The 13947-nt window shown below is 45.6% G+C and overlaps 1 protein-coding gene across 3 annotated transcripts in view; it reads right to left on the bottom strand.

Annotated features, from left to right (window-relative positions):
- RNF185 (ring finger protein 185) overlaps window positions 1-13947 on the bottom strand; it is a 48501-nt gene that overhangs the window by 10727 nt on the left and 23827 nt on the right. For 2 of the 3 annotated variants that reach the window (XR_004442390.1, XM_033233279.1), the window contains exons 2-4: window positions 9138-9361; window positions 2759-2777; window positions 601-713 (exon numbers count right to left, since the gene is read on the bottom strand). Coding sequence is in view for 2 of the 3 variants with exons in the window: in XM_033233279.1 (XP_033089170.1) it covers window positions 601-713; window positions 2759-2777; window positions 9138-9313 (308 nt within the window). In the remaining variant the exon portion in view is untranslated. Of the gene's footprint in view, window positions 1-600; window positions 714-2758; window positions 2778-9137; window positions 9362-11897; window positions 12006-13947 lie in introns of all 3 variants that reach the window. The other variant, XM_033233280.1, reaches the window with a different exon arrangement.

The raw sequence follows: 13947 nt of genomic DNA, 5'->3' as shown, positions 1-13947 counted from the left end.
AGGACTGGGGAGGGAAGAAGGCAGAAGAGAGAGCAAATACACAGGCTGATAAATGTGAAAGAGCAAGTCCCTTTAAGAGAAGTCTAATATGTTGGGTACACAGCATACGCTAGGGTAGGTGGGAGAAGGTAAGAGATTCTTCGGGAAAGCTTGGGGATGCCAGACCATGAAAGGTTCTCAGTACTTGTGTTTGTGGAACGCTGGACCCATGCACATCTCCATTTCTAGAAATCCCAGACTCCACAAAGTCATCCAGATCCTGTTTCCTCTCCCCCGATGCTTCATATATCACTGATGCAGCAACACTACTCCCTGGAGCCTCTCCTGCTACATATCCTGCTTCCCAGGCTGTAGAAGTGCTCTTTCACAGTGCTCTGTACACTTGTGATTGTGATGTCTGTTCACTGCTGGGTCCCAGCAAGTGGCAACTTGGATCCCCTCTCTTCCCTCCCCTCCTAGCTGACTCTCATCTGGATGAGACTGCTTCGAAACCAAGGGATCATCTAGTACTAAGTAAAGGGTGGGGTTAGGGGATGCTGAATGGGAATGAATTCATGTCCAAGGGGAGAAGTGGGTGGGAGAGGCATCCTAAGTCCTCACCTGGGGTCCTGTTGCCCAGTGCTGCCCCTTCCATAGAGGGGGATGACCTTGTCTCGGCTGATGCCAGCTTTGCAAACGGGACACACCTGTCTGTTAGGTCTGGTCTCCAACCACTGCAACAGGAGAGAAAAATGCATGAATGGCCCAAGACCCACCAGAGTGATCAGCCAGAGCCACCACAACAACACAGGCCAGAGGCCTCAAACCGGGAAACACCAGCATGAGCAGGAAACACCAGCATGATCAGGAAACACCTCAAGGAATCCGACTCCCATTCCTTCTCCTAGCATTCAACAAATACTTGCCAGTGATAAAATCAAAATTGCCTTTAAATATCATCATAACTGGCTGGGTGTGGTGGCTCATGCCTGTAATCCCAGCACTTTGGGAGACGGAGGTGGGTGGACCACCTGAGGTCAGGAGTTCAAGAGCAGGCTGGCCAACATAGTGAAGCCCCGTCTCTACTAAAAATACAAAAATTAGCCAGGTGTGGTGGCGCATGCCTTTTGTTCCAGCTACTCGGGAGGCTGAGGCAGGAGAACCACTTGAACCCGGGAGGCGAAGGTTGCAGTGAGCCGAGATTGCATCACTGCATTCCAGCCTGGGTGACAAGACTCTGTCTCAAAAAAAAAAAAAAAAAAATCATCACAATTAAACAGGCTTCTTCATGTTTTGTTTCTCTCTAGGGCTTCCTAGCAACACAGGGGGAGGGAAGCTGCAAGCCTGGGGCTGTCCAGTGTGACATACCCAGCATCAATTTAGGCTGCTGGTGTTTAACTTTAAATCCCCACCTTCCCAGTAGGAGCAACTGTATTTTCCTGTCAAAAAGACAAAAAAAACTAGCTGGGTGTGGTGGCATGCACCTGTAATCCCAGCTACCCAGGAGGCTGAGGCACAAGAATCGCTTGAACCCAGGAGGCGGAGGTTCCAGTGAGCCAAGATCTCACCATTGCACTCCAGCCTGGGCAACAGAGCAAGACTCTGTCTCAAAAAAAAAAAAAAAAAAAAAAAAAAATTAATTTTCTTAAAAAAAACAAGTGATATAATTTAAAAAAAAATTTTTTTTTGGTTTTTTGGTGCTTGTTTTTTTTTTCGAAACACAGTCTCACTCTGTCACCCAGACTGGAATGCAGTGGCGCAATCTCAGCTCATTGCAACCTCCGCCTCCCAGATTCAAGCGATTCTTATGCCTCAGCCTCCCTAGTAGCTGGGACTATAGGCGTGCACCACCATGCCCGGCTAATTTTTGTATTTTTTTGTAGAGACAGGATTTTGCCATGTTGGCCAGGCTGTTCTCAAACTCCTTGCCTCAAGTGATCCACCTGCCTCAGCCTCCCTAAGTGCTGGAATTACAGGCGTGACCATGCCTCACCAAAATGTGTTTTTATAGACATTCTATAAACATGAATCTAGGACTTCAGGGCTGAGGAGATAGCAGCATTGAATGATTTTATTTCATACTCTTGCTGTTCATAGCTCCAAAACTAATGTGTTATGTGTTCTTCATAAACTCACAGTCAATATGTTCTACCAAGTCCTGCTGGGGACAGAATGTGCAGCCCTGTTCCCACCTTCTTTCTCCCATCCAGATTCTGAAGCTTTAGCAGTCTGGAACTTCTGTCCTCCCCTACATTCCTAGGCCACCTACAAGTGTGGTACTCTACTGCTGACAACCAGGGAGACATTCAGCTGGCTGTGATTATTCACAGCCACTTGTGAATGCCAGGCTTTAGCAGGTGCTAAAGCTGGGAAAATAGACTTTTCTCTCCTCACTAAAGCTCTTTGTTGACACCAAAAAAGTCTTCCCCTTCCTAATACTTTTAAGGGCTGGGGGACTGTTGATATGATAGGAGATACTGTTTCAATAGAAGCAGAATCTCAAAAATAAAAAGGACCTAACTAACATACTATCAATCCAATCCAATTTATAAACGAGTAACTGAGACCCACAAAGGCCATCTGTGGCAGAATTAGGACCATCCCGATTTCATCAAGTGCCTGTCAGTGGGCAGGTATGTAAAGAAGGCTTCGGGGGTAAGTAAGCAAATGAGCCCACAAGCAGGGCAGATTGCAGCTTCTGACAGTAGTCTCCTGAGACTAGGGCTGTCTTGTGCAACCATAGCTGATGAAAGACAAAGTAAAATGAAATGCATCTTACCTGATGTAAACACGGCCAACTGCCAGAGTCCCCAGGGCAACCAGTCATCAAGGAGAAGGAGAAAAGGGGAAAGGAAGAAAAATGCTTTCATTAGCAGAAACACTTGATGGGTTGAGTGGTAGTAGCAGAATGAAAAAACAGGAGTAAACTATGGAACACTGCATGCCCACCGAGGTTCTGTAGGGATTACTGGTATTGGAAATTAGAAAAAACTGGGCTAAAAATTACAGAAAAAAAAAATAACACAATGGAGATAAGACCCCAGTCTCTACCCCTGAGATCTCAGTATATGTGAAATCCCCAGGGCTCAGACCACATAGACCCAGCTTCTCTACAAATCAACCTGTGAGAGGTTATAACATCTGAAGGAATCCAACAAAAGCTAGGGACGCCCTGTGCAAAAAAATTGACGGGAGCATTCACATACACATGTACCACATACTATTTTACACTCAATTTCAGTGGGTTCATAGTCTCCTTGGGTTCACAAGGGATGTGTGGATTCTCAGGTAGTCCAGATCCAGTTTAACAAAATCTTCAGGCTGTCCTCATCCTTGAGAACTCTCCTAGCAGGAAGCAGCTTAAAAGGTCAGGTCTACTCTAAAAGCATCTTTAAGTAATGGGAAGGATGGGGATGCAATTGACAGAAAGGGCTACCTTCAGCTTAGAGAGCTGCTCTCCAATCTCTCCATTTTCAAATGAGGAAACCAAAGCTCAGAAACATCAAATGAACTGCATCAGGATTAAAAAAACGAAAAAGTCTCCTGACTTCTAGTTCATTGCCCTTTCTTTTTTTTTCTTTTTTGAGATGCAGTCTCGCTCTGTCGCCCAGGCTGGAGTGCAGTGACCGGATCTCAGCTCACTGCAAGCTCCACCTCCCGGGTTTATGCCATTCTCCTGCCTCAGCCTCCTGAGTAGCTGGGACTACAGGCACCCGCCACCTCGCCCGGCTAGTTTTTTGTATTTTTTAGTAGAGACGGGGTTTCACCGTGTAGGCCAGAATGGTCTCGATCTCCTGACCTCGTGGTCCACCCGTCTCGGCCTCCCAAAGTGCTGGGATTACAGGCTTGAGCCACCGCGCCCGGCCCATCGCCCTTTCTATAATCTAACACCGCATACAAAAAAAATGACATTTACAGAACTGAAAGAAAAGTAATCAACTCCACTTTTTTTTTTTTTTTTTTGAGACAGAGTTTCGCTCTTGTTGCTCAAGCTGGAGTGCAGTTCACTCAGCTCACTGCAACCTCCGCCTCCCAGGTTCAAGTGATTCTCCTGTCTCAGCCTCCTGAGTGGCTGGGATTACAGGCATGCGCCACCACGCCCAGCTAATTATTTGTATTTTTAGTAGAAACAGGGTTTCACCATGTTGGCCAGGCTGGTCTCAAACTCCTGACCTCAGGTGATCCACCTGCCTTGGCCTCCCAAAGTGCTGGGATTAAAGGTGTGAGCCACCACATCCGGCCCACATTTTTAATTTCTTTCTCTCATTTATTTAGTCAACACATATCTACTGTGTACCTACTATGTGCCAGGACAGTGGAAAATGCAGGCATGGCTTCTGTACCTCACATACCAAGTATCTTCAGCTGAGTACACTTTGAACTCAACGGATAGTTCCTTTTGCAATTCCTGAACCACAGTTTAGCTTCGCAAACCAAATACACAATCTTCCTGGACATAACATCTGACTCCAACATTAATGTTGCAATGTCATTCTAAACTGAGTAGAGAACACTCCAAATCATGGCAAATTTCCACTGGCAAGTTCCCTTAAAGGCTCTAGGGGAGAAGTGGAGGTGAATGAATGACCCTCAGGGGAGAGTTCAGGCTTTATAATAAGAACCACTCCTCCCATTTATTAAGCAAAGATAGTCATGTATCACTGAAAGACAGGGATAGATAAATGTGTCATTAGGCAATTTCACTATTGTGTGAGCAGCATCAGAGAGTGTACTCACACAAACCTAGATGAAATAGCTTACTACACACCTAGGCTACATAGTATAGTCTATTGCTAATAAGCTACAAACCTGAAGAGCATGTGAATATCATAGGCAACTGTAACAGAGTGGTAAGTATTTGTGTATTTAAACATACCTAACATAGAGCCAAGGTGTGGTGGCTCACGCCTGTAATCCCAGCACTTTGGGAGCTAAGGTGGGCAGATCACTTGAGGTCAAGAGTTTGAGACCAGCCTGGGCAACATGGTGAAACTCCATCTCTATTAAAAATACAAAAACTAGCCATGTGTAGTGGCACATGCCTGTAATCCCAGGTACATGGGAGGCTGAAGCATGAGAATCACTTGAACCAGAGAGGTGGAGGTTGCAGTGAGCTGAGATCGTGTTACTTAATCTGGAGTGCCACTGCACTCCAGCATTGGTGATGCAGTGAGACTCCATCTCAAAAAAACCCCAAAACCAAGCTGGGTGCGGTGGCTCACGCCTGTAACCCCAGCACTTTGGGAGGCTGAGGCGGGTGGATCACCTGAAGTCAGGAGTTCGAGACCAGCCTGGCCAACATGGTAAAATCCTGTCTCTACTACAAATACAAAAATTAGTCAGGAGTGGTGGCACATACGTATAATTCCAGCTTCTCGGGGGGCTGAAGCAGAAGAATCGTTTGAACCTGGGAGGCAGAAGTTGCAGTGAGCCAAGATCACGCCACTGCACTCTAGCCTTGGGCAAAAGAGTGAGACTCCATCTTAAAAAAACAACAAACAAACAAAAAGTCCAACATACCTAACATAGAAAAGGCAATGCACTGGTCTATAACATTATGAAATCACTAGATTATAGGAATTTTTCAGGTCCATCATAAATCTTGTGAGACCACTGTTGTATATATAGTCCATCGTTGACCAAAATGTCGTTATGTGCTGCATGACTGTGTGCCACGCTGTGGCTGAATAGCTTCTCATTTCTTTTGTTTGTTTGTTTGTTTTTTTGTTTTTTTGAGACAGAGTCTCACTCTGTCGCCCAGGCTGGAGTGCAGTGGCCAGATCTTAGCTCACTGCAAGCTCCGCCACCTGGGTTCACACCATTCTCCTGCCTCAGCCTCCCGAGTAGCTGGGACTACAGGCGCCCGCCACCTCGCCCGGCTACTTTTTTGTATTTTTTAGTAGAGACGGGGTTTCACCATGTTAGCCAGGATGGTCTCGATCTCCTGACCTTGTGATCCGCCCGTCTCGGCCTCCCAAAGTACTGGGATTACAGGCTTGAGCCACCACGCCCGGCCAGCTTTTCATTTCTTAATGTCACTGGATGGTCACATGAACCAATGAAGCAGTGCCATTATCTCCATCTTCCAGATGAGGAAACCAAAGTACAGGGAAGCTAGCAGATTTGCTCAGGGACACACCATCCAGACTGGAAGCATCTGTTTCATTTTAGAGTCTGTGTTCTCTCCAATGGTATTCTGCCTTAAAAAAAAAAAAAAAATGATAGCGGGAGTGGTGGCTCACACCTGTAATCCAGCACTTTGGGAGGCTGAGGTGGGCAGATCACGAGGTCAGGAGATCGAGACCATCCTGGCCAACATGGTGAAACCCCATCTCTACTAAAAATGCAAAAATTAGCTGGGTGTGGCGGTGTACACCTGTAATCCCAGCTACTCAGGAGGTTGAGGCAGGAGAATTGCTTGAATTTGGGAGGCGGAGATTGCAGTGAGCTGAGATTGTGCCACTGCACTCCAGCCTGGGCGACAGAGCAAGACTCTGTCTCAAAAAAAAAAAAAAAAAAAATTGACACAAGGCCAGGCATGGTGGCTCATGCCTGTAATCCTAGCACTTTGGGAGGTCCGTGTGGGTGGATCACTTGAGGTGAGGAGTTTGATACCAGCCTGGCCAGCATGGCGAAGCTCCATCTCTACTAAAAATACAAAAAGAAAATTAGCCAGCAGTGGTGGTGCACTCCTGTAGTCCCAGCTTCTCAAGAGGCTGAAGCAGGAGAACCACTTGAGCCTGGGAGGCAGAGGTTGCAAGTGAGCAGAGACTGCATCACTGCACTCCAGCCTGGGCAACAGAGCAAGGCTGTCTACACACACACACACACAATAGCTGTACGTTTAAATATAAATATAGTTATGTATAGTTAATATATATAATATATAATTATACAATTTAAATTTATAATCTTAAAATTTATACTTATAAAATTTAATAAATACACACACACACTTTTTTTTTAGACGGAGTCTTACCCTGTCTCCCAGTCTGGAGTGCAGTGGGGTGATCTCAGCTCCCTGCAACCTCCGTTTCCTGGGTTCAAGATATTCTCCTGCCTCAGCCTCCTGAGTAGCTGGGATTATAGGTACATGCCACCACACCCAGCTAATTTTTGTATTTTTAGTAGAGATGGGGTTTCACCATGTTGGCCAGGCTGGTCTCAGACTCTTGACCTCAAGTGATCCGCCCACCTCAGCCTCCCAAAGTGCTGGGATTATAAGCATGAGCCACTGCACCCAGCCAGAATACATACATACATATATATATATATATATATATACACTTTTGAGATGGAGTCTTGCTCTGTCACCCACGCTGGAGTGCAGTGGCTCAATCTCGGCTCACTGCATGCTCCACTTCCTGAGTTCATGCCATTCTCCTGCCTCAGCCTCCCCAGCAGCTGGAACTACAGGCACACGTCGCCATGCCCAGCTGATTTTTTTTTTTTTTGTATTTTTAGTAGAGACGGGGTTTCACCGTGTTAGCCTGGATGGTATCGATCTCCTGACCTCGTGATCTGCCTGCCTTGGCCTCCCAAAGTGCTGGGATTACAGGCGTGAGCCACCATGCCCGGCCCAGAATATATATATATTTTTTTAAGAGACAGGGTCTCTCTCTGTCACCTAGACTGGGGTGCAGTGATACAATCATAGCTCACTGTAGCCTCGAATTCCTGGGCTCAAGCCTTCCTCCCACCTTAGTCTCCCGAGTAGCTAGAACTACAGGCACCGCCACCATGCCTGACCAGTTTTTAAATTTTTTTGTAGAGGTGGGGCCTCACTATGTTGCCCAGACTCATCTTGCACTCCTGGGCTCAAGTGATCCTCCTACGCTGGCCTCTCAAAGTGTTAGGATTACAGGTGTGCGCCATGGAGCCCAGCCATAATAGCTGTACACATTTTTTATGTTATATGTGATAATTTGATACATTCATATAATCAAATCGGGGTATCCTGTCTTTTAATTCTTACTTTTGTCAATCATTTCAAGTCCTGGTTTTATGATACCCTGAAGTATCCTGAATTTCTAGGAGAATGCAGATCACAACAGCTTTTACACAAAACAGTAATTAGGGCAAGAGCCTCAAGAACAAAAATCTCTGCTCCATTCTATTTATTCACCAATAAATTGATGTTTTATGCTGTTGCCAACTTAAAATTCCTTAAATATTGTTTAAATTGCCTTTTCTTCACATGATTTCTCTGCTCAAAAATATTCATTACCTCTATGTCCCTTTAGTCGAATCTGGGTTTGATAATCTGGTCCAATACTCCCGTAACCATTATTTTTCCTAACACTCCCAGACCCTCATCCAGAGTGCTGTGAGAGGTATACAGTAGCCTCAAGGGTCTCAGATGAGTCCAACAGTGTATGTGCCTGTCCCTAGAAACTCCCTGCCTTGGGGGCACACACACACCCTTCACCTTACCTAGCATTTTTCGATCGACCTTTTAAGGTTCAGCTCAAAATCTCAAAACAAAAAGAAGGAAAAAAAAAAAAAACCCAAGAAAACGAAATTCACCCTTCACCTAGGTTCTCAGAGCCAGAAAGGGCTCCTGTAACCATCAAGGCTGGAACAGACACCGGCCTTGACACTTCATTTTGATGTGTGTATTTATCTATACATAAACATAAAATATAGTAACAATTACAGTCATAGCTAACACATACTATTTACCGCAAGTTATGTGCTCTTCTAAGCCTTTTACATTAATTTAATACTTGCATTTAATACTTGCAAACAACCTGTAAAACGAGGTAGAATGTGTGTAAGCACCTTGCCCAAGGTCAAACAGGAAGGTGGCAGAGTCAAGCTTCAGAAAGAGGAAGCCCAGTTCCACAGTCCTTGCTTATAACCATTATGCTATACTACCTCTAGGCTCAGCACAGCAAGTAGCAGGTAGTAAGTGCTCACTAAATGGTAAGTATTATTACTTTACAGATGGGGAGAAGGAGCTCAGAGCAGAGACAGGATTTGCCCAAGGTCACCCAGCTCATTGGTAGCAGAGCTGGAATGGGAACTCAGGTCTCCTGTCTGTTGAGCCTGAGTGTATTCCCAAAGTGAGCAGGAGGCATTCTGCTCCAAATTGCCCAGGGTCACAGGCTTTCCAAACATGGCAATGTGCTCTCTGGCATGGGAGCAGGGATACTGACCAGAAGAGGTGGCCACACAGGCTGATGACGGCATCTTTGGCTGTGTCCAAGCAGATGTTGCACTCGAAAGTGCTGTCCTGACCTCCGCTCTCGCCAGCGCCATTGCTGCTCCCACTGGGCCCTCCTGCAGTGGAGTTCTCAGGAGATGCAGAGGCCGAGGGCCCCTTGCTTGCCATCCTTGGCTGTCAGCGAAGCTCTGAGTGAAGACTCTCCCCAAGGAAATCCTAAAAGGCAGAGAACTCTTGACTGCCCATTTCTGCAACCCTCTCCCCCCAGATTCCATGCCAACATTCCTGTCTTCTCTCAGCTCCAGAGCTGATTATGACTGAATCCCTGAGCAGACTTCCCAAAACGCTGCAGAAGAGTTGTAGGGCACGACCCAGAGGGCAGTGACCCAGAAACTTCTCATGAACATGGTCCAGAATGTATCACAGATACACAAACTCCACAAATACAGGGCAGCCTCAAGATGGTTCTCCACAGAAACCAGGACCTTGTCTCACTCATCTTTAGATTCTCCCACGATAATCAACCCAGGTGACAAATATATGCTAAATTAAATGGAATATTCAGGCTGTCCAGCCTCTATATTGGCAGGCGAATCTATTAGGCCAGGAAGGTTGTGATTGGCATATGCCAGAATTTTTTTTTTTCTTTGGAGAGACGGAGTTTCACTCTGTTGCCCAGGCTGGACTGCAGTGGCACAATCTTGGCTCACTGCAACCTCTGCCTCCCGGGTTCAAGTGATTCTCCTGCCTCAGCCTCCCGAGTAGCTGGGACTACAGGCGCCTGCCACTACACCTGGCTAATTTTTGTATTTTTAGTAGAGATGGGGTTTCACCATGTTGGCCAGGCTGGTCTTGAATTCCTGACCTCAGGTGATCCACCTGCCTCAGCTTCCCAAAGTGCTGGGATTACAGGTGTGAGCCACCACGTCCAGCCCATATGCCAGAATATTAAGAAATTCCTGTAACTATGAAAGGTTAGGAAGCTAAAAAGGACCAGAAAGATCATCTGGTCCAAGGTCTTCCATATTGCAATCTTTTTCAATCTTCCTTCTGCCACATTGGAATACTATTCCCTTTATTTTATCTAAAAATATCAACTTTTTAGCCTCAGTACATTTAAAGAAGAGGTTTATATCACTGCTATAAATTGAAAACCAGTAATATTTAACCATAAGTAAAAAGGTTAATATAAAAGTAACAAATGAAAAGTTTACCCTCATATACCTGACATCATCTGGCACACTCGTACTATGTTTTGGACAATCTTGATCTGGTCCAGTTTCTTTAGGAAACTGCAGTTACCTCAGCTAGCTGACTAACATGGAGCTAAGACTGGGACTCATGGACACCCTGTTTGCACCATACCACTACATACTAAACTGGCCACTAAATGCTGGTATAAACAGACCACTGTTGACTACCACCTCCAAGTCAAAGAACCCAGCCAGGAGTTGAACAAGAAAGAGGATAAAACCAACACCAAGCAATACCCAGAAATTCTGGATGCACATTAAGAATCTGTCAGCAGCCTTATCTGGCCACCCTCATCATTTCACAAATTCCAAGTAGGAAATGTTGGCTACTACAGTCAGAGAAGTGGAGGCCTGGATACTGGGCTCAGCCTCTAGCTTGCTAGGTGGTTTTGGGAACCTCCCTTCCCCTCTACTGATCATAATCTTCTCATCTGTAAAATGAGGCACTGGACTCCCTGGTGTCCTAGGTGGCCCCCTCCAGCTCTCAGACTGTGCCTCTCCAGGTCATCTTAACCTACTATTATCTCCAAAACAAGCGGCCCCTTCACAAGTTTAGGACTTACCACTGGAACACCAGAAGGTCGTCCTGATGTCAGCTTCCAGAGTATGAGAAGACAAGGACCAAAAAGCTACAGCCTTCTCAGACCCAGAAAGCTTCCTTCCTTCACCTCAGAGCTCTGGCCTCATGAGCACCCCTCACCACGATACCAGCTCAGTGACTTGAGCAGGGAGAGGAGACCGGCTCACTACCACTTTTTCACTCAGTTACATCATTTTACATAATGTCCCAGAAGGGTAGCTGGCTGCTGGCAGCACCACTGCCATGCACTGGCCTCGGCTCCAAGACCTTCTCCCTGACCTTCCTCCTCCTCATATTACATGTGCTCTCTTCATCTTAGGATAAAACTCACTTTCCAGGGCCGCATTACTGTCTTTCCTCATTATTCCAGCTCAACAATCCTAAGTACCTAACCTATGTGTGTTTCTTTAAAAAAAAAAAAAAAAAATCTTAAAAAATTAAAAATTATGCATATAGATTTTGGAAAGACAACCATAAAGTCAGATCAGTCACATCAGCCTCCTGATGTGATGCAACAGAAGTCACAGCACCACCAATGAAGCATGTTTGCTTTAAAACTCAGACACTAATCAAGCATCTAAAATGAATTACCAGCCGGGCATGGTGGCTCATGCCTGTAATGCCAGCACTTTGGGAGGCCAAGGCAGGTGGATCACCTGAGGTCAGGAGTTCAAGACAAGCCTGGCCAACATGGTGAAACTCTGTCTCTACTAAAAATACAAAAATTAGCTGGGCGTGGTGGCGCACACCTGTAATCCCAGCTACTTGAGAAGCTGAGGCATGAGAGTCGCTTGAACCCGGGAGGCGGAGGTTGCAGTGAACTGAGATTGTGCCATTGCACTCCAACATGGGTGACAGAGAGAGACTCCATCTCAATAATAATAATAATAATAATAATAATAATAATAAAATGAATTACCCATTTTCAGAAAATATGGAGGATAGGTGCAAGTATTAAATGACTCCATGAAGATGTAATCAGCTGAATCCAGAATGTGGGACCTTGTACAGGACAAATAATAAAGTTCTACAAAAAATAAATAGCATGGACGGAATTGGGGTTATAGATTGAAATATGAGATATTCCAACCACTTGTAGTATGTGGGTCTTATTGGAACAAGACTCAAACAAACCAGCTGTACAAAGACACTTGTGATATGACTGACAAAAACTGTTTAGCCTAGGTATTACTCGATATGAAGGAATTATTGTTGGCTGGGCATGGTGGCTCACGTCTATAATTCCAGCACCTTGGGAGGCCAAGGTGGGTGGATCGCTTCAGCTCAGAAGTTTGAGACCGGCCTGGACAACATGATGAAACCCCATCTCTACAAAAAAAAAAAAAAAAAAAATTAACTGGGTGTGGTGATGCATGTCTATGGTCCCAGCTACTCAGAGGCTGAGGCAGGAGGATCGCTTAAGCTTGCAAGGCGGAAGTTGTAGTGAGCCAAGACTGTATCACTGCACTCCAGCCCAAGTGACATAGGGACTGTCTCAAAAACAAAAAACAAAAAACAAACAAACAAAAAAAATAGCATGGACGGAATTGGGGTTATAGATTGAAATATGAGATATTCCAACCACTTGTAGTATGTGGGTCTTATTGGAACAAGACTCAAACAAACCAGCTGTACAAAGACACTTGTGATATGACTGACAAAAACTGTTTAGCCTAGGTATTACTCGATATGAAGGAATTATTGTTGGCTGGGCATGGTGGCTCACGTCTATAATTCCAGCACCTTGGGAGGCCAAGGTGGGTGGATCGCTTCAGCTCAGAAGTTTGAGACCGGCCTGGACAACATGATGAAACCCCATCTCTACAAAAAAAAAAAAAAAAAAAATTAACTGGGTGTGGTGATGCATGTCTATGGTCCCAGCTACTCCAGAGGCTGAGGCAGGAGGATCGCTTAAGCTTGCAAGGCGGAAGTTGTAGTGAGCCAAGACTGTATCACTGCACTCCAGCCCAAGTGACATAGGGACTGTCTCAAAAACAAAAAACAAAAAACAAACAAACAAAAAAAATAGCTGGGTGTGGTGGCACACACCTATAGTCCCAGATAGTCGGGAGGCTGAGGTGGGAGGATCACTTGGGCCTGGGGGGTGGAGGCTGCAGTGAGCCGTGACTGTGCTGCTGCACTCCAGCCTGGGTGACAGAGTGAGAGAGACCCTGTCTCAAAAAATAATAATATAAAAAAAAGGAATTACTGTTAATTTTGTTGGGTATGATAATGATATCTTTTTTTTTTTTTAAACAAAACCTGACCTGCTAGAGACACATGTTTTTGAAGGGACAAGGTATTTGGGATTTGCTTTAAAATACTCCAGGGGGAAAAATAAAAATGGAGAGAAAAGATGAAACAAGAACAAGGAAGTTGGCTGTTGAAGCTGGGTGATGAACGGAGGTTCACTGTAATAGTCTGCGTATGTGTTTGAAAATTACAATAAAAGGTATTTTTTTCTTTTTTCTTTTTTTGAGATGGTCTCGCTCTGTTGCCCAGGCTGGAGTGCAGTGGTGCAATCACAGCTTACTGCAGCCTCAACCTCCTGGGCTCAAGCAATCCCCTGCCTCAGCCTCCTAAGTAGCAAGGACTCCAGGTGCACATCACCACGCTCAGCTAATTTTAAAATTATTATTATTATTATTATTTTTTTTTTTTTTGAGACGGAGTCTCGCTCTGTCGCCCAGGCTGGAGTGCAGTGGCCGGATCTCAGCTCACTACAAGCTCCGCCTCCCGGGTTCACGCCATTCTCCTGCCTCAGCCTCCCGAGTAGCTGGGACTACAGGCGCCCGCCACCTCGCCCGGCTAGTTTTTTTGTATTTTTTAGTAGAGACGGGGTTTCACCGTGTTAGCCAGGATGGTCTCGATCTCCTGACCTCGTGATCCGCCCGTCTCGGCCTCCCAAAGTGCTGGGATTACAGGCTTGAGCCACCGCGCCCGGCCAAAAATTACAATAAAAGGTATTT

The sequence above is a fragment of the Trachypithecus francoisi genome, unplaced genomic scaffold, assembly GCF_009764315.1.
Source record: "Trachypithecus francoisi isolate TF-2019V2 unplaced genomic scaffold, Tfra_2.0 Lachesis_group14, whole genome shotgun sequence".
Taxonomy (NCBI): Eukaryota; Metazoa; Chordata; class Mammalia; order Primates; family Cercopithecidae; genus Trachypithecus; species Trachypithecus francoisi.
This window is presented reverse-complemented; position numbering and strand designations above follow the sequence as displayed.